The sequence below is a fragment of the Podarcis vaucheri genome (assembly GCF_965113315.1).
Source record: "Podarcis vaucheri genome assembly, chromosome: 8".
Lineage (NCBI taxonomy): Eukaryota > Metazoa > Chordata > Lepidosauria > Squamata > Lacertidae > Podarcis > Podarcis vaucheri.
In genome coordinates, this window is record NC_138766.1 from 49,271,196 (window position 1) to 49,297,271 (window position 26,076).

A 26,076-nucleotide genomic window follows, 5' to 3' on the forward strand; every position below is an offset into this window, starting at 1 on the left:
ACTAAGCAATTTGGAGTTGGAAGACTAATTAGAACAGAATTAGTTGGGGCTGCATGAGCAATTTGCAGTATTTGCTGGTATAAAAACATAGATGTTGGCAGTACAAGCAGAAACTGACCTGTACTGAAAGTTCTTAAAAGTAACTTTTTAGGTGGAATTGAGCAGGTGGGAAGGTGGCTAGGAAGGTTTCCTGAAATCGTGCTCCCTGAGCTCACCTTTTTTGTTTCCCCATCTGCTGTTCATATACTCCTAATGGCAACCAAAATAACCTTCCCTGCAGTTGCTGGGCTCCATTTTTGCTGCTGCTGTTCTTTGTTACAAACTTCCTCCAGTTCCTATCCAGACAGGAAGGAAGAACTGCTACTTGCTCCTGCTGTCACTCTGGGAGTTTCTCCCTTAAGCCTAATCAGAGTAAGGGCAGGAACTGGAAGCACTGCTCCCATCTTCTCTCAGTGGGAACGGAAGGAGATTTTCAAAAACAAATAAAACCAAAACCGAGCATCGGTGAGGTATGAACCCTACCACCAACAAATGGGATGAACACCCTGCTTCCATTTGCATCATCCCAAATCACTAAAATGCCACTCAACTTCAAAGCCAGTGAATGAAGTGGTGAAACTGGGAAGCATTTGTTTTGGCTCAGCTTCAGACATACCTAGTTTCAAGTGCTTGGCTGGGTCAAATTCAGTGGCCTTGTGTACAACTGATGAGCAAAGGAGTTGCTACTTCTATTGAGTCATGAGAAATCATTTTCTTAATCAGGTATTCTCAGAGCACCTCTCCCTTGTGCTGTTAACATTTTTGCGTCAATTTTTTTATTAACTGATTAACCAGTTAATAAAAAAGAAGCACGAAACAAATGATTGGTATTTGATACCCTAATTAAAATGCTCAGTCTCATATGCATGCAGAAAGATTAATTTCTCCCCATTATTTCCAATTCACATTAATTTTGTCTCTTACATAAAATTCAAATCTAATTGTCCACTCACCTTTGTTTTTCATTCTACTGACATTAGGACCATTTCCACCAAGGAAAGCAGGCATTTCATGTAGTGCTTGTAGGGATAAGGAGCTTTTTCGGCCAGAGGGCCACATTCCCTTCTGGGGGCCACATGTCACTGGTGGGTGGGACCAAAGGCAAAGGTGGGCAGGGCCAGAGTAAAAAGTTTGGGGTGATGAGTGTTCAGACCCCTGAACACTTGTGGGGTGCCTCAGGTCTCCATCCTCTCCCCCATGCTTTTCAACATCTATATGAAGCCACTGGGAGAGATCTTCAGGGGGTTTGGGCTAGGTGTTCACCAGTATGCAGATAATAACCAGCTCTACCTCTCCTTCAAATCAGAACCAGTGAAGGTCCTGTGTGAGTGTCTGGAGGCGGTTGGAGGATGGATGGTGGCCAACAGATTGAGGTTGAGTCCTAACAAGACAGAAGTACTGTTCTTGGGGGACAGGGGATGGGCTGGTGTGGGGGACTCCCTGGTCCTGAATGGGGTAACTGTGCCCCTGAAGGAGCAGGTGCGCAGCCTGGGAGTCATTTTGGACTCATTGCTGTCCATGGAGGCACAGGTCAATTCTATCCAGGGCAGCTGTCTACCAGCTTCATCTGGTATGCAGGCTGAGACCCTACTTGCCCACAGACTGTCTCGCCAGAATGTTGTAAAGGTAAAGGTAAAGGTACCCCTGCCCGAACAGGCCAGTCTTGACAGACTCTGGGGTTTGTGCGCCCATCTCACATCTATTGGCCGGGGGCCAGCGCTGTCCGAAGACACTTCCGGGTCACGTGGCCAGCGTGGCAAAGCTGCATCTGGCGAGCCAGCGCAGCACACGGAACGCCGTTTACCTTCCCGCTGGTAAGCGGTACCTATTTATCTACTTGCACCCGGGGGTGCTTTCGAACTGCTAGGTTGGCAGGCGCTGGGACCGAACGACGGGAGCGCACCCCGCCGTGGGGATTCGAACTGCCGACCTTTCGATCGGCAAGCCCTAGGCGCTGAGGCTTTAACCCACAGCGCCACCTGCGTCCCGTTGTAAAGGTAAAGGTAAAGGTACCCCTGCCCGAACGGGCCAGTCTTGACAGACTCTGGGGTTTGTGCGCCCATCTCACATCTATTGGCCGGGGGCCAGCGCTGTCCGAAGACACTTCCGGGTCACGTGGCCAGCGTGGCAAAGCTGCATCTGGCGAGCCAGCGCAGCACACGGAACGCCGTTTACCCTCCCGCTGAGACCCTACTTGCCCACAGACTGTCTCGCCAGAATGTTGTATGCTCTGGTTATTTCCCGCTTGGGTTACTACAATGCCCTCTGCGTGGGGCTACCTTTGAAGGTGATTCAGAAACTACAAGTAATCCAGAATGCGACAGCTAGGCTGGGGACTGAGAGTGGCCGCTGGGACCATATAACACCAGTCCTAAAGGGTAAAGGTAAAGACATCTGAAGGTAGCCTTGTATCGGGAAGTTTTTAATGTTTGATATTTTACTATGTTTTATATATGCTGCAAGCTGCCCAGAGTGGGGAAACCCAGCCAGATGGGTGGCGTATAACAACAACAACAACAACAACAACAACGCTGGAGGAGTGACAACAGTAATTCCTACTTTGGTACAGTAAGCTATATTCCAGCCGCATAAAAGCCAGAACATTGCCCACCCAGGCAAGCAAAAAGTAACACCACAGCTTCAAGCACACACTTCAGCTAAACAAAAGCACTTGAGGAGGGACGGGAAATGGAAAGATGTGGAGTTGGGAGGTGTCTGGACAGAGTCCCAAGGGCCAAAAAGAGAGGTCTGGAGGGCCACACTCCGCTTGAGGTTCCCCACCCTTGATACAGACAGTCACATCTCCTATTCGCACACTCAGACTTTCACTACATGCGCTGGCAAGCTAAGAACCTTTCAGTGACAAGAATGTCTGTACTTATTGGCAAAATAAGTGCCCCGAGACCATGATACAGGGCAGGCTAAAAGCACAAGTAGAAATAGTTTGTTCTGGATCCCTGCAAATCGACCAAGCCCAAGTTTAAATTGAAGAACTCCATATTAAATATTGCACTTATTTTTCATTTAAACGGCAATCTATGAGACGTGCCAAGGAAGAAAAGTACTCTTGTTAGAACTCTGAAGGGCTTTTGTGTTGCATTAGCATGCTTAACTCCCCTTAGAATAATAATATAAAAATGGCATATGCAGCACAGAATGAGTGTTTTTAATAACTTTCCTAAATGTTCAATTAACAACCATGTATCACACAAATTGGATGCTGAAACTACAGAGGTGTTTTCAGCTGCTCTGTAAAGCTCAGGACAAAACGGTTGTACTGGATCAACATCCAGAATATTCATAGCAACTGAACTTTTTAAAAGGTTTTTTCCTGCTACCTCTCAGAGAGCCAAACTCGCCTAGTAGCAAAAGGTGCAAATTTATGATGCAAATTTAAACTAAAAGAGTTGTAAAATTTAGAAAGGTGGTGAAGGTCATTTGTCCTTCACCTAATTCATTGCATCCATACCCAACATGCCTTGCAGATTAGTCCATTTTAATAGGTGAACATGAATTTATTGATAACCAAAAGTCGAGGAGCCAAACCAGGTATTATGTTAATTGTGTGATCCCTTACGTGGTACATATATGATATATATGTCAAAGCAAAGCAAAGGCTTTCCCCCCAAGTCAAGGGATATATAAATCTTCCAAAATAAATAAAATGAAATATATATATATTTTTAAATGCAATAAATGTGGACTTTCTGTAACACATTTGATGTTTTGTTTTCCACTAGTTGTTCATTTCTCCTAATCTTATGCAGAGATCCTGTACTGGAGCCTGGAGACTCCTGGGAGTCAGCTATACAGCTGCAAATAAAATGTTTTAAGTGAAATATACAATGTGACACTAGATGGTGATGGTGAGCCTTATGGAAAATTAAATGTATTTTTAAAAACACTTTAAAAAAAAAGCATTTTCACAACGTTTTTTTAATGTGTGTGTAGATTCCACCCAGATCAGAACACAAGAAGAGCCTGCTGGATCAGGCCAATGGCCCATCTAGTAAAGCCCCCTGTTTATCTAGGTCACATGCACACCCCAGGGTTCTTTGGGGGAAGCCACAGTGGCCAGCCAGACACCTATGGGAAGCCTGAAAGCAGGACCTGAGTGCAGTGGTGCTCTCCTCACTTGTGCTTCCCAGCAATGACCATTCAGAGTCATACTGCCTCTCATAGCGGATGCAGAAAATAGCTATCATGGCTTGGAGCTATTGATGGCCTCATCCTCCATGATAAGGGAACAGGTGCTATTCCATGTTTCCTGCCAAAAGAAACCAGATGATGATGATAGCTATCCAAGCCAATGCCTGCTTGACTGTTTACGTCAGTGCTGGTGTCTGTTAGCAAAGATTCACCAATGAATATTCAGCGCCACTCACTCTTCCTTTGGGTGGAACCATAGTTCAGTGGTAAAGCACATGCTTGGCATCTAAAAGGACCGAAGACTCAGTCCCTCTCTAGCATCTCCAGCTCCGAGACATTGACCCGCCAGACACATTAGAAGGCAACGTGGACAAATAGTCTGGTGTGAAGGCAACTTACTTCCTCTCCACACTATTCTTGGCTTGTGTGCAAAAGGAGACCTTCACTGTGTGTTCTCAAGATGTGTTCAGGCTAGCAGTGGCGACAGGAGTCTCTCCTTTTCATACCTGGAAACCATCCATTGTGTATTTTCAGCCTGATCCTATTGTGGTTATAGGTGCATATTTCTCTGTCACCCTATTATCCCCATGGTCTCAGCAAGATTGTTTTGGAGAGTTACTGCATCTGGGGCAAGAGTTTTACGGTTGTGGCCCCAAACGGCATCTGCTGCAGATCTGCCTATTTCAGGTACTGTCATTAATCTGGCAGGAATTTTGGTTTGGGACAGAAATATTATTTATTAAATTTATATACTGTACCGCCCTTCATCAAGAGGTGTCAGGGTGGTTCACAGAATAAAATACAAGATAAACACACTAAATAATTAAACCAAAACAACAAAACAAAAACATCCTCCATTCCCACAGATATATTTAAAAGGCTGTAGGATATTAATCAGCCTGGTTGAAGAGGTACGTTTTCGTCTGACGCCCAAAATATATATAATGAAGGCGCCAGACAAATCTTCCTGGGCAGAGCATTCCACAAATGGGGAGCCACTACGAAAATGGCCTGTTCTCTTGTTGCCACCCTCCAGATCTCACATGAAGAAGGGCCTCAGATGATGATTAAAGAGAGGATCACATTCTCACCTGCCCTGTCGATAACCACAGCCCCACTCCTTGTCTTCATTCAGTGGCCAGTTCAAATGTGTTAATGTCTGTATGCTTCAACAAAGGCTCCTTCAATTAAAAAAACACACCCTATATAACAAAAGGCACTGCACCACACGTTGCCACTTGTTATACTAACAGAACATCCCTGTACACCTGTAAAGTGTGTCTACAGATTTGATGACGTGGGCTTGAAGCAGTGGTATTTTTCATTCCCTCCATCTAGACCAAGTGGAAACAGTGCGAGCAGCTATCTTCCAGGGGAGTAAATGGAAAAGGAAGAGGGTTTACTGAAATGGACTGTGGAAATTAATAAAAGTGCCCCAGTGCAGTTGACAAAATGAAAATGATAAGGTGAGGGTACCATCTAGTGGATAAACAGTAAAATGATTCCTATGGCATTTAACCTGTCTAGTGAGCTTGGCAAGCAAGTTGGGATGTTGCTCTGCCATGGAATGGCAAGTCAGTTTAGGATATAACATGCAAGCATCATGTATGACTTCCATGCATGTGAGCTGAAATCCTTGGGACTTCTTCACTTGCATAGACAATGCTTGTCTATGTTCCCCTCCCCTGCCATTTGCAATTTTACAATTATGCATATGCATTCTGGGGTTCTTGTAGCTGGATTGATTTTGTTTGTAAATTAGTGTTTTTCAGGGAGTAGTAAGGGCACATAAGCAAATGCAGAAAAGAGGCGAGTGCATGACTATGTTGCTAGAGGTGTGGAACAGGTATCATCGAGTGGGTGAGGACTGGTATACAGATTAATGATGGTACAGAATAGTAGTGGGGAACCTCCAATCTGTGGGTCTAATGCCAGGCTTCAGGGTTTGGCCTGCCAGACTGTTTTGGGCAAACACATCATCTTTCCTGATGATTTGTTGTTGTTTAGTCATTTAGTCGTGTCCGACTCTTCGTGACCCCATGGACCAGAGCACACCAGGCACTCCTGTCTTCCACTGCCTCCCACAGTTTGGTCAAACTCATGCTGGTAGCTTCGAGAACACTGTCCAACCATCTCATCCTCTGTCACCCCCTTCTCCGTGTGCCCTCTATCTTTCCCAACATCAGGGTCTTTTCCAGGGAGTCTTCTCTTCTCATGAGGGGGCCAAAGTATTGGAGCCTCAGCTTCAGGATCTGTCCTTCTAGTGAGCACTCAAGGCTCATTTCCTTAAGAATGGATAGGTTTGATCTTCTTGCAGTCCATGGGACTCTCAAGAGTCTCCTCTGGCACCATAATTCAAAAGCATCAATTCTTCGGCGATCAGCCTTCTTTATGGTCCAGCTTTCACTTCCATACATCACTACTGGGAAAACCATAGCTTTAACTATACAGACCTTTGTTGGAAAGGTGATGTCTCTGCTTTTTAAGATGCTGCCTAGGTTTGTCATTGCTTTCCTGATGATATATTGGCTATTATTGAGAACTTATGGTTTATGGATGTTGGTGACTTATGCCAACCAACACACGTCTACCCATTTCCTCCCTCCCCGTTTGCAACTATATCTTCTGTGTTATCCATGTGGAAATTGCTTTTAGTAAGGACTTTCCCATGGAAACCTATTCTAGGAACAGGGACACATAGTAGATGAATGGAAAACCAACACTGGGGTCAGGTCTGGAGCTGTTGTCCTGCAAGCGGAAGCAATCTTGTGCAGCACACACATGATCTTGTACGAAGAATAGCTTGATGCACACATCAACACATCATGCACAACATTGTGACAACCAAGCAGATGAAGACAAAGATTGCTTTGATTCCATCCTTGAGGAAGATAATGATGACGATTACTTTTACAATTAGTTAAAATGTTTGAGGAAAATATTGAACTTCAGCTCTTGTGGATTTGATTTTCATTTCACATGGAATATGTTGTGTTTGTGTTTTGCCCTTTTTGCTTACATTTTGTATTTTGGGCTATTTTGCATATAACTAAGGTATTTTTCAATAAAAATTACTCATTACTGAGTCAGGATGGCTAATAATTTTACTATAGTTATCATGAATAGGTAGGTAGATTTTCCAAGGTGGGACTGGTGACCAACCCAGTTTCAGGCCCCTGTAACTGGAAGGAACTATGCTGACAGATTTTTTTTGGGGGGGGCGGGCGGAGAGGGAGTATTGTTTTACCTCACAAATGTTACTTTGATAAGAGAGATGATCAGTCACTAATCAGTGTCAGATTAATGCAGCAACAGGATACAATGGGTTTTAGAAGGAAAACATGCAAAAGGGAAAGAGAACATAGATAAAATGATCTGCTCATCCGTAGCTGCTACAGGGTCAGTTTGCACAGTGTAGCAGCTAGGTGCCCTCTGAAGCAATGTAAAGCAGCCTCGATGTGACTGCATAACATCATGTGTCCACTGGTCCTAATGATTTCTTGAAAAGCCATGCTAATGTTGGTGATGAATGAATGCAAACAAACTGGTGAAGGATAGAACATAGACTCCATTAGAAGTCTCCCCAGTATAAATTCAATTGAATGGGAACCTAGTAAGGAAACAGCAGTTGCAGAGTCCGCATTATTTTAACAGAGCTTGTGCAGGAAACTGTGTCCAGAGATTGTTCAGACTTGCCCTTTAATAAACAAACAGATCACTTGCTGTATGTTTGTAGAGTAATAGTGACATCCTGTGGCCAGTTTTGATTAGTCCAAGAAATGGACATTCAACAAAAATTAAAAATTAAATAAATGAATCTTGCTGTTGTCAACACCAACAGGTAAACGAGGAAAATGTGATGGACTAAACAAGGCAAAAATAAATAAATAAAAGAAAGATGCAATTACACTCAGTTGAATTTGAAAAAAATAAATCAAAATAATAATATGAAAGAAAAATTTGGCTGCAAACTTAACTGCCTTATGCAGAATGGTCCATTTGCCAGATTCACTTAAAACATTGTGACAGTGATAAAATAGGTAAATCAGCTCCAAAGCTTCTGTGATAAACAATTGGTTCCAAATTATAAAATCACACTGTTGTTGTAGATAGGGGTCAGCAAACTTTTTCAGCAGGGGGCCGGTTGACTGTCCCTCAGACCTTGGGGGGGGGCCGGACTATATATTTTTTTTGGGGGGGAATGAATGAATTCCTATGCCCCACAAATAACCCAGAGATGCATTTTAAATAAAAGCACACATTCTACTCATGTAAAAACACCAGGCAGGCCCCACAAATAACCCAGAGATGCATTTTAAATCAAAGGGCACATTCTACTCATGTAAAACACGCTGATTCCCGGACCATCCACGGGCCGGATTTAGAAGGCGATTGGGCTGGATCTGGCCCCCGGGCCTTAGTTTGCCTACCCATGTTGTAGATCAAATATCCCACTGCTGCAAGGCAGACCCAACCATACACATATTGACTGACATGGTCCACATCACGATCTGATACAATCATTGAGCAGCTGCACCCCTAAAATTTATGTATGTAGAATACTTACACTCTGCTTAATAGACAGTAAAACTAAAAACCACATTCATGGCTGACATCTGGAAGAGATATAACATGGTGGTCCTATGGTGCCAGAATTATTAAGGAAGCATCTCTAGGCCGCATCCTTGCTTGGTGTGGTGCTTCAGCTTTTTCCTGCTAGACAGCAATTCCCATTGATGTCCTCTGAGGCAAAATATTTGAATATTAAATAGCCCAAGATGCCTCAAATAAGTGATGCAAGCCCCAGGCTGTAAACTAAGTGTCAAGACAAGACACAAAAGGCAAGTGTGTATGTGTCTGCGATGATGGTGATGAATTTCCTACAAATACGATAAGCCTCATAAGACCTAAGGAGGATAGGCAATACAGGGTTGTATCCAACAAATCAGAGTAGCCACAGTGAAATTAATGGACCTAAGTAATGTCCATTATTGTCAATGGGTCTATGCTGAGTATGACTATCCCTGGATATAGCCCATAGCCTCTGCTGTCCAGTGTGTTCTTGATGTGCTGTGCTCTAAGCCAAAAACAACATTTGGAACATAATCAAAATTGGAGAAATGTATTCAGGATTCTCAAGAAACATTTTGTATTCAAGTTTGATGAAATCTGGACCTCTCCACCTCCTTGCCTCTCACCTTTTCCTCAGGTAAGCAGCAGTAATGTTGCCAGGACACTCTTTTGTATGTAATAAGGAAAACGAGGGGCTAACACCGATCTTCCAAACTGAATACATATGAAGCTGCCTGTTCCTGAATTATCTTGCCCCCCCCCTGGACTATTTTGATTAACAGTGGTGCATTCAATCGTTATATTGTTAATCTTATCTACTTTTATTGTATTGTTATGATTTATTATGTCATATAACTTGCCCGGGTAACAATGAAGGGTGGGACCTAAATATTTTAAATAAACAGAGAAACACTTAGTAACTAGGGATTGGTAAAACTTTTAGCTTTGGTTTGTTTCAGTTTCTCTAATTTCCAGTTGACCCCACTTCTTCCTATGTTTGCAATTAAACAAAAAGTCTGATGAAAATTTGTATGCATTTTTGAGAATATTTCTCCCAGTATAAGCATTTTCCCATGTAATCTCCCCCAAGGAGCCTTTTTTGTATATAATTTTCACTAATACACATATTTTTGTACTCATTCTTTGGCAAAAAATTCATAGGAGTGTGGATTTCAAAGGAGAGTTGTATTTCGGTTTTCATTTTGGTTGGGGAAATGTGAATTTTTTTAAGGTTCTCATTAAGATGCAAACTGAACTAATTTCTCACCCATCCCCATTAGCAACAACCTGAGTCTTTCTTGTGAGGCCTTCTTACCAAACCCTGAGAACCAGTCACAGCAACAAAACAGCTTGTTAAACATCAGCTGAGACAGAAGGTTTGTCTCATTGGAATGCTACTTATTCTATGCTTGAACGGTTCTTGGAACAGCAGGGACCTGAGCATGCCTATGTATACGAAAGACAGGTCTGGTAGATTTTAAATTGGCATTCATTGAGTGGCATCCATTTTGGCTACCTTTCTCATTTCTCCCCTGGGAAGCCATTGTTTATGGCAAGTGGGAATTTTATATTGACATATTTCTAATACCCATCCCTCTCGCTTAATGCACAGTTTGAAGTAAATAGGTACAGTTTTGTAGGAAAATTAATAAGAATGCTTCTGGAAAAAGTATGCGCCTTGTCTGTTTAGCAGAAAAGATTGCCACTGTTTTAGAGGGTAAAGTGAAACCCTGGGATGCATACTTCATTCAGTGGAAAGTCATTCCCTGTAAACAAATTCATAGCGCTCTGGTCTACTTGTTCAACATTTTGCTCCTCTTCCAGAGCAGCCTATTGATTGATATACCTCAGGGAAGAAATTGCTCCAACTCACTCCAAACAGGCTCCTAAAGAAAATATCAGTTTTAGAAAAGGAGAAGGGGGGTGGGGCGGAAAGAGCAGTGGCGGCAAGAATTGCTAATCTTTCATTTCACTGAACATCTGGATAGCGCAAGGCTGTTTTAACCCCCTGAGTGAAAGGAGAATTTAGCACCAAAGGGTAACCATGCAAAGGCTGTGCTGTTAATCTGACTACAACAGAGAAATCTGTGTTACACATTCATTGGGCCATATGGATATCAGTTTGCACCTGCAGAGAGTACTGAAGGGAATTTTATCTACTGGGGGCTAACAATGAAATTTAATTTAGAGCCTTGCCTCTTTAGTATGTGATAGGGACTCAAGTTAAATACAGTGAAGCATACTATTTTGATTTTTAAAATGTGTGTGTGTGTTTGTGAATCATTTTATTTTCTGCTTTGGGATGTATTGACATAACTATGTTCATGTGATGTGTCAAAAGGACAGATGAAGTGCATAAAAATGGTGTTATGGCAAAATATTTTTAAAATTCAAGGCTGATGGATTTTCACACCCACATTCCAAATTGCAAATGAGAGAGAATGGTGTCATAAGTGGATTGCATCTTCTCCTGTGAAGAATCAGGCCCCAAAATGTTCAAATGATACTTTAAATGGGTTTTGCAAACCTGAAAATTAACACAATATTTTTGTAGGAGAACAGTATTTGTCAATTCTGTTAGCCAGTCAATTAATATTGAGGCAAGGTTTTCTGGACATCAGGCGCAAAGCCCACTGACTGCTACTGCAGCGCCAACTCACGAGCAAATGTAATAGGAAGAGATGGCTCCTCACCACAAGAAAATGGCACTCTCGCTATTAGTGGTGGCCATTTTGCTCCACCCCCCTACCTGAAGGAGACTCCAATAGGAATTTCCTAGGGCAAAGGGCGTCTGAGGAAGGAGAGCAACCACGGGGGAGCAGACTTGACCCATTTAGAGTCTTTCCAACCACTCTTTCTGCTCTGTGGTATCCTTCCTCTATGGAATCTTGTGAACAAGGTTCACAAGTTTAGAACCAAGCAATAGGACTAATTTGTGGGGGCAATAAAAGCTTAAAATAAAACCCAGAAGACAGTTTATTGTAGGGAATATCGGCAAAGATAGAAAATCATTTGTAAGAATAAAAGAAGAGAAAATGGCATTGGGAGTCCAAACAGAGCAAAGTGCAGAATTGAGAATCAAAATAAGAATCCTCCGGGCTGCATGGCCTAGACCCAGCTCAACAAGAGGCAGAAATCAATGCCTAGAAAACGGAAGAGGCTGTCTCCAGAGAGAATTCCAAAAACCCAGAGAAGGCCTTTCTTAGAAGTCAAAGCAGGTCACAAGGCTACAGGAGAATGATTCACCTCCTAGACAAGTTGAGGTAAATCAGAGTCTGAAATATATGTAAGGCAGGAACCGATGCTGGTAACACTTCTCACTGTAACAAAGATGATGATATTTTAGAGCAGGGATGGGGAATCTATTACACTCCATATGTTGTTGGACACCAGCTCCTATCAGCCCCAGCCAGCATGGCCAATGGACAGGCATGATGAGAACTGTGGTTCAGCAGGACCCGGAGGTTCCCTATCCCTGATTCCTTAGAGAACATGGAATAAAAGGAGAAACTTGTTGCATTTTTAACAAGGGCATTGCTAGGTAAAAACCCACTATCTGTCAGCTCAGGCCCATGGCACAAATGTGCATCTGCTAATTTACATGTTTAGGTGCCTCTGGGTAAATTAAGATGCTATCTGACTGGAGTCTGCCCAGCATTGCCCCTTCATCCAGCTGGTCTAGAACAAAGTCTGGTCTGTAAACACAGTTTTAAAATGTATTTTTTACAGTTTAGCAAAAGGGAGGGAAAGGAGCAGGTGATCCAGGGTCTGCCACAAAAGATCCAGGGCTCCGCCCCGCTCCGCCCTGAGAAAGCTAGAGAAATGTAGGTGTTTACTGATTAATAGTAGAGGGGATCAAAAGCAGCTGTTGAATCAGGGACCAGAACTTCTTTCGGGTCAGAAAGTCTGGGGAGTACAGTTCAACGCCACCATGTGGGCTAAAAGCAGCTGTTGAAAAAGCCTGAAACCAACAACCAGATACATAAATAGAACCCCAAAATTGTTGAGCTTTAATGACAAAAACTGCTTAGGGTCAACTTTTCTGTTTGGGTGAACTGGAGGAAAAAAGTTGCCTATAAGCAGTTTTATTAAGACACTTTCCTGGTATCCAGAGAAAGAAGGAAGAACAGATGAACTGACGACTGCCAGGGAAATATTTTTCTAGTTTTTAGACTAGGAATGTCAGTAAAATCACATGACAACTGTACAGTGCTTGCAATATAATTCTAAGTATTAATAATAGCACAGCCACTTCCTCTTTTATCACAACAATTAGGGCTCTTTCATTTCTACAATTCTTTAATATTTTTGTGTTTTTAGGGGGAAAATATAGTGATTGTTTTAATCTTGAAGCAAGCTAGACATGTAAACTACAGCATATATATATATATATATATATATATATATATATGGTGTATGGAATGCTCAGTGGACTTAATCAAACTCTAGGTTTGTCCATAACAAGTTCAATAGTTGCTATTTGCTGTTAGATCCTCAGCTTCATTAAATCTAAAAGTTTCAGCTTTTGTTCGCAGTTAGTGTACTTAAATCTATAAAGGCTGCCATAGCTATCTCCTAAGAGACATAAAACGGAGGTCCTGACCACTTGTGGTCATTAAGGATCCCATGGCATATTTTGAGCAGAATATATGTTATATTCCGTTCTCCAGATTCCATTTCTTCCTTCCTAAAACATCAGCCTTTCTCAAACACTAGATGCAGTTGTCCTGCATTTACTATTATTCTAGCTGAGAATCAAATCAGAAAACCCTTTTATGAGATAAAATTAAAGAATGTCCACTGGTCCTACTTTACAGAAGGACAGTTGCTCTATTTATCGGCCCAAGATCAGTTTACAGATAAAGAATCTAAGATGAGACAGCAGCAGGAGCTTGAAATTGTCCATTACCCAGATAGCAGACAAGTCACCTGGTCATAGTCTTCCTCCTGTGATAAGAACTGCTGTATTGCTCTTGAAATTTATCAGCATTTTAGTATGAATTTCTCCTGATAATATACCCTTTTGTATGTAATTCCCTATACATATAAATTAGCACGTACAAAATTCATACAGATTGGTTGTCCTCTTTTTAGGTGATCCATTTCCTGGTTTGGGGCAATGCCTACAAAATTGGTGATGATTTTGAAAAATATGTCACCTAAAAGTATATCAGTCAACTGCTTGTACCTCCTAAGGGAGACCCACGTCACGGCGGAACTGTGGTTCTGGACTCTTTATTCCATTTCAGACACAGTGATCATTATTAAACTGTGCTGTGCAGATAAGTGCTAGAAAAATTGCCAGGTTATTTTCTTCACATAAAATTAACCAATTTGCCTCTGTGTGTGTATGTGGGATGGTAAAGAGCTGCTAAGCAATCCCATTCAAGTGATTAACCTTTTAGTTCATAAAAGCCACCATTTCAGATGTATAAATAATATAATAAAGGGAATTTTCACACCAGAGTAATGTAGCTTACAATATCCTTGGCTCCTCTCCTTAATTGGTAAATAATTCCTCAAACTCTGAAATAAATTGTGCTCCCACCCACATTTCCTCATCCAATTATCATGAAATAGGGAAGCACACTTTGCCACCCTTTGCAAAAGAGGAGATTAGCAAATTGTTTCAACAGCGTTTTTCCACTGCTCAGGGCTGCGTGAGGCTGGCACCTTTAGGGTAGGAGGTTGCCAGAGAATCCTTGTAGGGATGGGCGAGTCTGTCAATTTCAGTTTCTCCTGGCTTCTCGTTTTCCCATTCCCATGAAAATAGACAAGCAGATCTGCAATCCTCCACATTTCAAGAACACCTGCCTAATTCTGACTTGATTTTATGAAGTGCTCTCGGTCCAAAAAAGAACAACTTTTCACACTTTTGTCAAAGAAGGCATTTTATCCCCTAGAGAAAGTGAGGTAATGTTGCGTTTTCCTTGGGGTGCTATTTCTATCCACTAGACTTGGTCACGTGTGATACATTGCTACTGCGAAAATAGTGATTGTTCTTTTCCTCTTCTCATGGAAGTCCATAGAAGGCCCAATTTGGAAACCTGCATTTGCACACACAGAGATCTGTATTATGTCTCCCAGCCATTCACCTCGTAGGACAGGACGAAGAGGAATAGAAAGCCTATATAGTTGGGTCGGATAAACAGGAATATATCATGAGAAGACACACCAAGGCTCGGTATGTCGGCAACGGGACTGGATGGGGGGGAACTTTCCTTTCTTTTTTCTATGTGATTAACCAAGAATCCCCCCCCACAAGTCAGAAATGCCACTTAAATGACCTAAGCTGGATGATTTATGACTGTGTGGAGATAATTTCTAACCAAAAGCATGTTTTAAGGAGATCGTGGAAAGTACAAGAGCTTTGGGATGATGCAGTAAAAAACAGCGTCGCCATTTTGGCAAGTTCTGTCGATAGATTTATGTCTGGGAGGAGGAATGGATCTGTTTTCATATTGCGGGCGAGCCTCCTCAGAGGACTAAAGAAGGCGGCAGATTTGTGAAGATTAATGATGGAAAGAGTGCTTTTATTTATGGAAGTGATGATATATGGAAACCATCTCGATATGGTGATTGGACGAACGGAAAAATTCACACAGGATTACAACTGGTGTTTACCTGCTTAAGGAGATTATCAGAAGAGATCACAAAGAAAAAAGAAAAATATATGAATAAGATGAGATGTGGGAACAGCAAGATAGGACTGGATAGAATTATGAACATTATTTGGACAGATTTGTGGACATTAATGCAGCAGCAAGAAGATGATTGGAATCTCCTTCGGAACTTGAAATATGGGTACCCCCAACAAAAATTTAAAATTTGGCTTTGTAATTCGGAATTTATGTGATGTGATTTAATTTGATTGGTCGGTTAATAAAAAATATTTTTTTAAAAAAGAAAGCCTATATAGTCCTACCTTGATTCTTGAACGCCCTGGAACTCGTATGTTTCGGCTCCTGAACAATCGAAAACCGGAAGTGAGTGTTCTGGTTTTTGAACGTTCCTTTGGAAACCGAATGTCCCACAGGGTTTCTGCGGCTATGTAAACATAACTCTCTATACAGTATGTGGTTTTTTAAAAGAAAAAATCACTTGTTTGGTGCTGTAAATGCCATTTCAATAATGAAACCATGTGGAAATGTGCTTCGTCACACATATTTCCCATACCAGAACCAGGAAAAAATCTTTAAGTAAAATACATCTAACACTTTTAACACTGCCGGCCTGATCAATATATTATCCAGTTGTTGTTTCTGTTGTTGTTATCATATTATATTTGGTGGTAACTCCCACCTACCCCGAGAGAGATTATTTTACTTTCTTCTTTACCAGTGTTTGAATAGGTTTTGATGGGTTCAGTATTTTAAATTGTTAAAAAGTGTTCCCCTCACTGTATTAAAATGTTTTGTCCTATTTCTTATGCTGGCCTGTAGAGTAGTTCAGACTGCTGATTTATTTATATTGAAAAAAATTATAAACCACTTAATTTAAAAGCAACACCTCTAAAGTAGTGTATACAAAACAATTTAAAATTAATAATAAACATTGTATTTCACATACACTTAATATCTGTAAACCTTAGCCTATGTAAACATAACTCTCTATACAGTACTGTATGTGGTTTTTTAAAAGAAAAAAATACAGCGACAATTCAGCTGTTTGTGGATAGCAAACATGTAGTTTCTACTCTGCATGAAGGGGCAGGAGAGATCCTTATAATAGCTAGTTTGTTTAGATTTCTCACACTTTTTTTGTCAACCTGAAAAGTCAGTAAAAATAAGTTAATAATACACAATAAAATCAGCAAATGTTGAAAGCAAGTATACATAACCAAATTATGTGTCAGTATAGGCTTGTTGGAGCAGAGGAAAAGCTTTTTAGGTGGGGTCTAAAACAGTACAGCTTAACGTAAAAGGCAGAAAATTCCACAGCATAGGTGCTGCCAGACTGAAAGCTTGACTCCTAAGAGATATGGAACAAACGTTATATGGCACAAGCGAAAGTGCAATTTCCATGATTGAAGCAGTTGCATAGGCACATACGCTCCAATTTTGTTTTAGTTTTGCAATTGTGAAGATATGCTTTTAGTTGTATTTTATGGGTAATCTCCAATATTAATTGTACTCAGACTATTGAAATCAGTGAACATGACCATTAATTTCAGGGGGTGCTGTCTGAGTATGCCTAACAATGACTTGGGAGGGATAGGCCTGAAAGGCAGAGAAATCCTAGCAGCTAATAGAAAAATAAAAAAGTAGGTGAGACTCCACTGCCTAGGCACGTATGTTTTAAGTTTCTAGTTTAAAACAAAATGAAATACCTGCCTGATAATGTTGACACTCAGAAACAATAATACTGCTTGAGTATTCAATCTAATTGTCAACAGAGATAAAAAGATTCGGTAAGGGCTACTAGGTTAAAATACACAATTAATTTCAAGCTTTCCTCCACAAAGCTGAAGGCTAATGGCACCCTCCTCTCACCTCCAAATGAAATCTGAGATAAACAGATCTAGGGACGTAATAAAAGGATCAAATGTTATGAGGCCTGTGATAAAATGGCGAGACTTGGCAGCGCTGCCTGCTAGCATTTCCCAGAGGATTTTGTTCAACTATTTTATAGCTTTTTCTCCAGGTCAAACTCATTGCATTAAAATACTGTAAATATTTACAGTGCATCATATGAATTTCATGAAGCAATGTGCTCGAGCCTGGATACTTTCATGTAGCTATTGTGCAACATAAGCCAACATTTCGCTGAAGTGTAATATTGTTTTTAAAAGCATCAGTGGTCTTTTAACCTAAGTGCAAACATCTAAAATTAGGGGTCAGCAAAAATACTACTCAGATAGAACCAGTGTAAAATGTCCATATACACCATCCAGTTCAAAACCTTCTTATCTGAGGGTTTGGTAAACAGATAACCAGCTTCGAGCCTTAACTTGGTAGAAGTGCTATGGGCCACATCCTTATACTCTAAATTCAGAGGAACCTCTAGGCCTGAGGCTGAATGTGGCAAGTCTTGATATGGTCCTCAGCACTCTCCCAAGACCACACACCCTCCACAACCACACCCTGCTCCTATGCCACACCTCTCACCAGCTCCTTGAGTGTTTTCAGCAGGCTGCAGAGTAGAAAGGGATGTGTAAGCATGTACAGAAACCAGCCTACTGCACAAAAGTAACATCTACGCTAATTACAGAACAGGATTTAGGTCTGATGAGGCCCTAAACTGCTGAAGGTAATGGGGCTGTTTATATGTCCAGCTGTCCTTTGTCAACAACAAATTGTTGCTGTTTTTTGTGTTGAATATATGCTATGTGGTCATTTATGGACCTAATAGGTATCTAAAGCCATTTGCACATGCAGAATGTAGGCACCCTATATATATATAGAAATGAGCAAACCAGTGATATTTTAGGAAGCAGGCTATCAGGCCCATTACTTACATCATAAGAGCCTACACAACACCACACACTGTTACTGTGTGTAGGTGTTATTTTATTTGTTTTTTACCTTATATTTTGGAAAGGTACATCCAGGTTTTTTCCCCTTTAAATTTTCTTGGGGCCCCCAAGAGAGTGGAGACCTAAACTATAGCTTGTTTAGCTTATACGTAAATCCGGCACTGGCTAATTCTTCCACCACTCTTGCCTCTGGCCCCACCCAGCACTGGCCTGTGTCTCACAGAAATTTACCCAAACAGGACTGAGGCCTTCATTGCATTGTGTGTGAAAGACAGGTTTTCTGCCTTTCTGCTGGTAGAGTAGCTGCTGTACACTGTGCATGCTCAGCCCAGGAGGCGAGGTAAAAACACACAACCAGGAAATGTTTTTATGTTGTATCAAAATGGCATAGGCACTCCTATGTTCCCTGGAAATTCTGCTAAGAGGCTAAGGGGACTGTGCTGACGCTGGCACCCCACTCCCGGCATGCATGGAGGGAGCTTGTCTGTCATCTTCCCATGCCCCACTAAGCAAGAGACACAGACCACCAGGCAATGTGCACAGCCAAGGGAACTCTGTGGTGCTGTCTGCTAGAGCCGGCAGGAAGAACCATGTTCAGGGGTTGCTTTGTTCAAATCCACACAGGAGACAAAACAGTTTACAGTGGTACCTCGGGTTAAGTACTTAATTCGTTCCAGAGGTCTGTTAAGCTGAAACTGTTCTTAACCTGAAGCACTACTTTAGCTAATGGGGCCTCCTGCTGCTGACGCGCCCCTGGAGCACAATTTCTGTTCTCATCCTGAAGCAAAGTTCTTAACCTGAGGTAATATTTCTGGGTTAGCGGAGTCTGTACCCTGAAGCATATGTAACCTGAAGTGTATGTAACCTGAGGTACCACTGTACTTCCCTTCTCAGGGAAGGAAAGCATAAAGCCAGGCAACGGCAGCAACAAGCAAGGGAACTCTCTGAGGTACAATCTGTAAAGTGGGCACAAATATAACAAGGAAGTCCTCAGAGAGATCCCCCCCATTGTTCATTGTGAAGGGAATAATTTGGTAGAGTCGCACAGACAAATTTGCACATTGGTCAAAAATCCAAAGAGAAAATTCCTCACAAATCCTCACTTCCTGATATTGGTTGCGGCCTAGGTGATCCTCTGCCCACACCTGCCACCTCTGCTGCATACCCTCCTTCATTCCTCCAATGAAAATAGGGACACCCTATTCAATAATAATAATAATAATAATAATAATAATAATAATAATGATGTTACTTATACCTTGGCCATCTGACTGGGTTGCATCCTCCTGAAGCGTGATGCATGTAACATCATACATGTGCATTGGCTGCCCCCCATTGCTGGCTGCAACTCAGCACCTCTGAGATCTGCCAACAACTGTTTCCTGTTTAGCCTATTCACTGGCATATATTTGCCACCAGAACAGGGCCACTGGCAGAGTGTTTCACCAACGTATTTTTGTGGGGGGTGGTGGGGTATTCCACCAGCTTAGCAGAGGTTCTGCCAAATCCTAAAGCCCGTTCGAGGGATCTCAAGTGTAGGAATATGCCCTAAGTTTCTAGTCCTTTCGATGTAAGAAGTCATTCCAATAAAAATGCAGATCTAGGACAACCACTTTTTAAGACAGGATGGGCCAAACCATAGCTTTGTTAGCTGGGCATTTAATGCCCACCCCCCGCTGCTCTACAGAGTGTAAGCAAAACCAGACTAGTGTGTTAAGGACAAGTTATTGAAGTACTTAGCCAGTTGAACAAGTTTAATTATCCCCCTACCCTCATAAATTGAAAGCAGCATCGTTTAAAAAATCAAAGCAAAATAAAGCAATTCTGTTAAAAATGAAAAATTTGACATAGTAACAGCTTATTTACTATGTATTTTTAATGACTGAAAAGACAGATAATAAGCAAGATATGATTTAATGGCCACATTTAGCCCACCCGAACCCCTCCCTATAAAACTACTCTGTTCCAAAGCTTGATAAATCAAAGTCTGCTGTGTTACCCAGCAGACAAGCCAAGGCTTTGGTCAAAAATGTAAAAAGGTGTTAATTAGCCATCAGAGGAAGCCCATACAGTCTCATAAATGTAATAGAAGAAGCCTATTAAACCAATAAACAAATTAATTGAAAATGTTACATCAGGGCTACAGGGTTCATACAAAGTACACCCAGCTTCATATTAAGATCCACTAAAAAAGAAATTCTATAGCAGGCATGTTCTCTATTTGTTTCTGTTTTACTCATAGAAAAAATAATAATTTCCCCTTACAAGAACCTTCTGTCTCGCCCCCTCCCCTGCTTTCCCTGATTTAAAGTTATGATATACTTGGGTAAAACAAAGGAGCAAAATTAAATAAAACCCTTATGATTCCTCCTCACTCAGGGCGGTTAACCCTCTCTAATTAAAATCAATGGGATTGAAATCTCCCATTGAAACCAAAATGTCTTAAAAGTATTTAACTGTTGATAGATGGTAAGCCAGGTTTCATAGAAGACAAGAAAACATAAAGTGGAAAGGAACACCAAGGAATGCATTCACATTCAAATTACCTCTGTCCACCAATTTAATAAAATGTGATCGTAAGCCTTTAAACCAATTACGTGTAAATGCATTTACATGCTGCCAAAACATCAGTATGGGTATCTTTTTTGAGATACTGAAGGCAGTGAGAGCATTTAGAATTTAATAAACAAAACATTACCAGCCATTACTATGATCAGGTTCTCAGTTTGAAAATGCTTTTGGACTGACAGGATCGTGGTCACAGCTTAGGGACGATTTTAGACCTAGTTCTGTGGATGAGTACTTAGGTGCCATCATGCATGGCTCAAAACTCTTTTAATCAGTGCTTTTTTTCTTAAAAAATATTTAGGGGTACTCATATTTTGACTCAAGAAAACCACAATTTTATAGTTCAAATTGGGAAAAATAAATACAGTAAATGGACATCAGGGTTAGCAACGGAACTAAAGATTCACCGGTGCTAGAGAAGATTCTCTCTTTTTGCTTGCATTGATCTGGTTGATTATGCCAATGCCTCATAACAAAGCAGATGTTTCAGATAAGCTTCCCTTTACTTATTTCATTTTTGCAATTATAACCGCTCTTCCTCTCAAAAAAACACCAGTTAGATTCACAAAATGTTTAGGGGTATGCGTACCCCTGTATCCCCCCAGGAAAAAAGCACTGATTTTAACCAGCTTTGGTGCCTATATGAGCAGTGGCTACTCCTGGAAGAATGGGATCTGGATACAATTCCATACCCTTATGCCTTATGTAGTGTTGCCTCCAGAAACTGTTTGGAAATTTCATTTAGTTCAGAATAGCAGGTAGCAGCTTTGCTGTTGATTTGAGACTGGATATTGCCACCATTTAAAGCTTTAACTTTTTTTAAAGAGTGCATGTTTCATTATTGTTGATACTGGGTTGGATCCAGACTGGCCTTTCCTTTGGAGCTAACACCCACTGGAGGTTCCCACTTGGGGAAGGAGGAGGAAAGGCTTTTAAATTTTTTAGCCAATTCCCCTGGCACCACAGCTCTCACACTTTTGGAGGGTCCCCAAAAATATTATTACAAGATATAGCGGAAGAAGGAATCAGTGAAAATCATCTCTCTACCCATGAGCTGGCAGGAGTGTCCCAGGAGCAGAGTTCTGCTCACAGGAATTCTGGATCCAGCCCATTTCGTGTGTGTGTGTGTGTGTGTGATATCTGCCTTGGAAATCATGGTTGAGAGGCATGAAATAAATATTTTCAATAAATACACGGTAGAAAGCAGTAGCTTTCATTTTTTCCTCAAGCACTATCAAAACAGACTCAAAGTAGCTTTGAAACATTAACAAATGTGTGCTTAATTCTTAGCCCCCTGATTAAAATTTGCTTTCACTGATTAAAATTGCATTACCCCACTCCAGGGTTAGCAACTACAGGCTTATCGATGGACCCACTGATTCTGTTGAGAAGCCCTTCAGAAGTTTTGCTTAGAGGAAATGTACCTAATAAAGATGGTGTGATTTTTTTTTTCCAATTTCAGAAGAAAGTATCTTCTTCTTCTTTTCACATTTATACTCCGCTGTTACTTCAGGGACCTCAAGGTGGCATGCACCGTTCTCACCCTTCCCTGCTGTATCCGCACTGCAACCCTGAGAGGTAGGTTGGGCTGAGAGATACTTAAAACATAATAACTAAGTCTTAGAGCTTATTATGACAGAGATTCATCTCTTTAATTTGTTCCCCCCAAGTAGCAGCTACAGATGTGAATGGTTCAGATTCAGATCAGGCACATGGTGGGCTGGGCAAATGATTTACCTCCCTGTTTTTCCAGTGGCAAACTGTATGCACAAACCCCAGCTGCCTATGTTGGAAAATCCAAACCAGTTAAGGATTCTAGTGGCCAGTTGATTGTTCAGTGGTCCCAGTAAAACTAATATATTTCAGTATTTGATTAATTGATGTTAATGTAAGCAAAAGGCAAGGGCATCTGACATGCTCCTGCCCAAATCAAGCATGGTAAGTACTCTTGATATCAATGTGACAGATTCGGGCTGCAATGCACCCTTTCTTGTAAGAAGGTCCTTCTGAACTAAATGGGACTTGCATAGAATTGCAATGATAAGCATGTGTTTTAGCATTACAAGTGAAATCAATTAAAGTTAAAAGCACTTAACTTTAGCTACATTGTGCCTGCCACATTTTAAAGTTGCTTGTGCACTTCCAAAGCTTGTGTGTGTGGTTTCTACCCCCACCCCTGCTCCTGGAGACGAGTGCTGAACATAAAGGCCACAGTCTAGATGAATCAGCCATCTATGAATTTCTGCTAGAACAAGGTATTTTATTTTTTATTTTTTTTAAAACACAGACCAAACAGAAGAATCTGAACTATTCTTTTCTGAGCTATTATTCCCACCTATATTCACCTCCCATAGGCACTTTTGAAAACATCCTCCTTGGATAATGTAGATAAAAGAGGTGATGCCCTCTGCCTTTTTGAACTTTCCTGGCACCATTGATACTCGGGGAAAAGAGGGAAGAGCTTACTGCTCTATGATCTAATTAGAAGCACAAGTTAGCTTCATGGCGAGTTGTATTTACTGCAAACCATTGAACTGCCCCAATATACACAGGAGGCCTCACCAGCCCTCACATCAAATTCAGAATAGAGGAGGGAGATCACAGCCAGTTTTGCTTCCTGACTCATAGGCTGTGTCTCATGAGCTGCATCAGTCAGAAGTGCAACTGAGAATGCGACAGTTCATTGGCAGGAGAGCTGGGCAAATTCATGGGTTTAATTGCCATTCAGTCTTCTGGAAACCAAGTTAATATTGCCCTACATTGGGGAAAATGAAGGGAAAGGCTCCACTATTTTTCTGTTGCAATTGCTTGAGTAGACACAATGGTGTGAGGAAACTGGATCCTTGCTATAACAGGGCTCATTCCAAAGCTTGTGGAATGTTTTTGGTGCAAATTGAAGGCAACAATGGAATTGCAAATGGAGGGATTAATTGTCATTTTCCAGCATGGTGAGTTTGAGAACTCATTTCAGGCACCCTTGAAAGGAGACACACCATAGATGCGTTTGTGATTATGATTCAACCACTGAATAAAACAATATATAATTTCAGAGCTTTGCAAGATGCTGCAGAAATGAAGCACCACAAATATATTTGTCTGTTACGTGCTACAGCACCAGGGGGGCAATAGAGAAAAAGGACAGTAGACCTCAGAGCCATTTTGCAAATGTAGGACATTTCCCAAAGTTCCCTGGAAAGACGGATTGATCATTAAACCACTCTGTAAATTTTCGCAACAGGAAGAGAATAGGGGTCTCCTAACAACTCTCAGCACTCTTAACAAACTACAGTTCCCATGATTCTTTGTATTCAACTACATATTTGAACTATTGCAAGGATTTGCACTAGCACAAAAGTATTGCCCTGCTCTCCTCCCCTCATGCACACCCTGTGTCATCCCCAAATATGCCCTAGAGAGTTGGGTGGGGGGAACCCAGAATAGATTTAGGGGGCGAGTTGGAAGAAGGAGCGATCATTCCATTATGCTCTGCATAGCACTACCCTAACTGTTAAAGTGGTATAATAGTGCTCTAACAGTACAGTGGCCCTATGCTGTCTGAAGAAAAAGATGGATTGTGCATAGCCCTCTGTTAGCTGAAGTGGTCTTATCAATATAGTCATCATCCTTTTAATGTTTATTATTCATGCTGAGTTTTGCTGAGAAATCTTAGGAGAAGCGCATTGTGATTATAATCCAAAACTGCAATCAGTTTGATACAAAGGCCCTCTATGTCAGCAGAGAAAGAAATCACATATCAAAATCAGGCATCAGCTTTGCCTCTTATCTGCTGCTAGCAAGGCGATCATTTGGGGACAGGTAGCTACTATCTGCTGCCAGTACATCTTTATATGCACTGCTCACATTCCATTGCATCATGTCAGATTTGATAGGCTATAATGCAATGCGACTAATTTAATCAGATGTGAAGTGCACTAGAGCAACATGTCAAGTCAGAAAAATTGAGGAGAGAAGAAAAGCTTTTGCCAAGCCACGGCCAGATTATTTTTCTCAGCTGGAGGACTTCTTTGCCAGAGTTTGGGCATTTCCATGCTGACCTTCCATTCAAGGGCATGTGGCAAGAGGCTCTTGGCTCCCAAAGGCAGTGACACAGTATATTAGGTCATAGAAGGCGAATCATCAGGCATTCACTCACCCCATCTTCTGAGCCACCACCCTGCACATGCTCCATCTTCACTGAGCTTGAACTCATGAGATTATGCCCTGCTCTTGGTTCTGGAAAGGAAATACTTTGCTGTTCAAACTGCAGGAACTGAAATGAAGAAGCTGAACAGAAGAAACCAGTCTGATGATCTAAACCAGGGACAGGGAATATGTTATCCTTAAAATGTATAATCCATGCCTTCCAGTAGTAGATGGGGTGGTAGGGCGATACCACTCACCTGACCTCCGGCCAGTAGTGTCACTGCTGTTCACCGGGAGGTAGGGTGAGGTTCTCTCTTTCTCTCTCCTGACCCAGAGTCCTGTGCAAGCCAGTCCCTGACCAGGCACCAGACTGTTGGTTTATAGAGTTAACATTCCTAGCTCAATTGTTTTGCAGTGCAAATAACAGAATTTTCCCTCAGGCTGTAGCAGAAGAAGAGATGGGGAAGTGGAGCCATTTTATAGGTTCTGCTGAGAGACCATCTGCATTCGGCTTTTTTTCTTCCTGGATTGTTTAAATTCAGCCACTGACCATTATAACAACTCCTGTCTAACTTTAAGAATTAGCGTTTTCCTTCTTCCTCCTCATCCATTTTTTCTTTTGTGTCATGCCTTTTAGATTGTAACCTGAGGCTACCTGGGTTTTATTAATAGTATGTACGCTGCTCTGTGAATCTTGACTGAAAAAATGGGTTGGTGTAAGAGATGCTTTAAATAACTAATATTTTCAAGGGCTGGGGAAAAGGGGTGTTCTCCTTAGTCTGAAAAATTATTGGACACTTTTTTTTTATTAAAAAAAGCTTGTCTTCCTTCCTAAAACAGGAAAGAACCTTTTGTAAACTGTTCAAAGCTCAAAATAGCAACCTATTGCCTCCCCAGCCCTGCCAGCCATCCACTCAGATTATTCTTTTGTTCTTCTAAGATGACTCTGGTATTCCAGCTGTGACATGACAAGGGGCTTGACAACTGCAAAAAAATAATAATACCAGCGGTATTCTTGTTCCCTGAATCATTTTACACGGCTCTACCAAATGCCCTTTTTTGGGTTTTGTACTTGTGTGTGTGTTTTAGCTGCAATTTAGAGATGTGCCGTGTGAGCCTCTAAGCTTTGC

General features: G+C 41.5%; 2 protein-coding genes across 17 annotated transcripts in view; one reads left to right on the forward strand and one right to left on the reverse strand.

Moving 5' to 3' along the window:
* OSBPL1A (oxysterol binding protein like 1A) overlaps positions 1-19,627 on the reverse strand; it is a 156,156-nt gene extending 136,529 nt beyond the window's left edge. Inside the window, exon 1 of the mRNA XM_082234763.1 lies at positions 19,494-19,627. Coding sequence (XP_082090889.1) covers positions 19,494-19,557 — 64 coding nt within the window. The 5' untranslated portion in view covers positions 19,558-19,627. The remainder of the gene's footprint in view (positions 1-19,493) is intronic.
* LOC309539063 (uncharacterized protein) overlaps positions 17,640-26,076 on the forward strand; it is a 164,030-nt gene continuing 155,593 nt past the window's right edge. For 4 of the 16 annotated variants that reach the window (XR_014222638.1, XR_014222639.1, XR_014222640.1 and 1 more), the window contains exons 1-2: positions 17,640-18,009; positions 22,266-22,381. The gene's annotated coding sequence lies outside the window, so the exon portion shown is untranslated. Of the gene's footprint in view, positions 18,010-18,342; positions 18,576-18,606; positions 19,038-19,138; positions 19,185-22,265; positions 22,382-26,076 lie in introns of those variants that run through there. The other 12 variants (XR_014222644.1, XR_014222645.1, XR_014222646.1 and 9 more) reach the window with 7 other exon arrangements.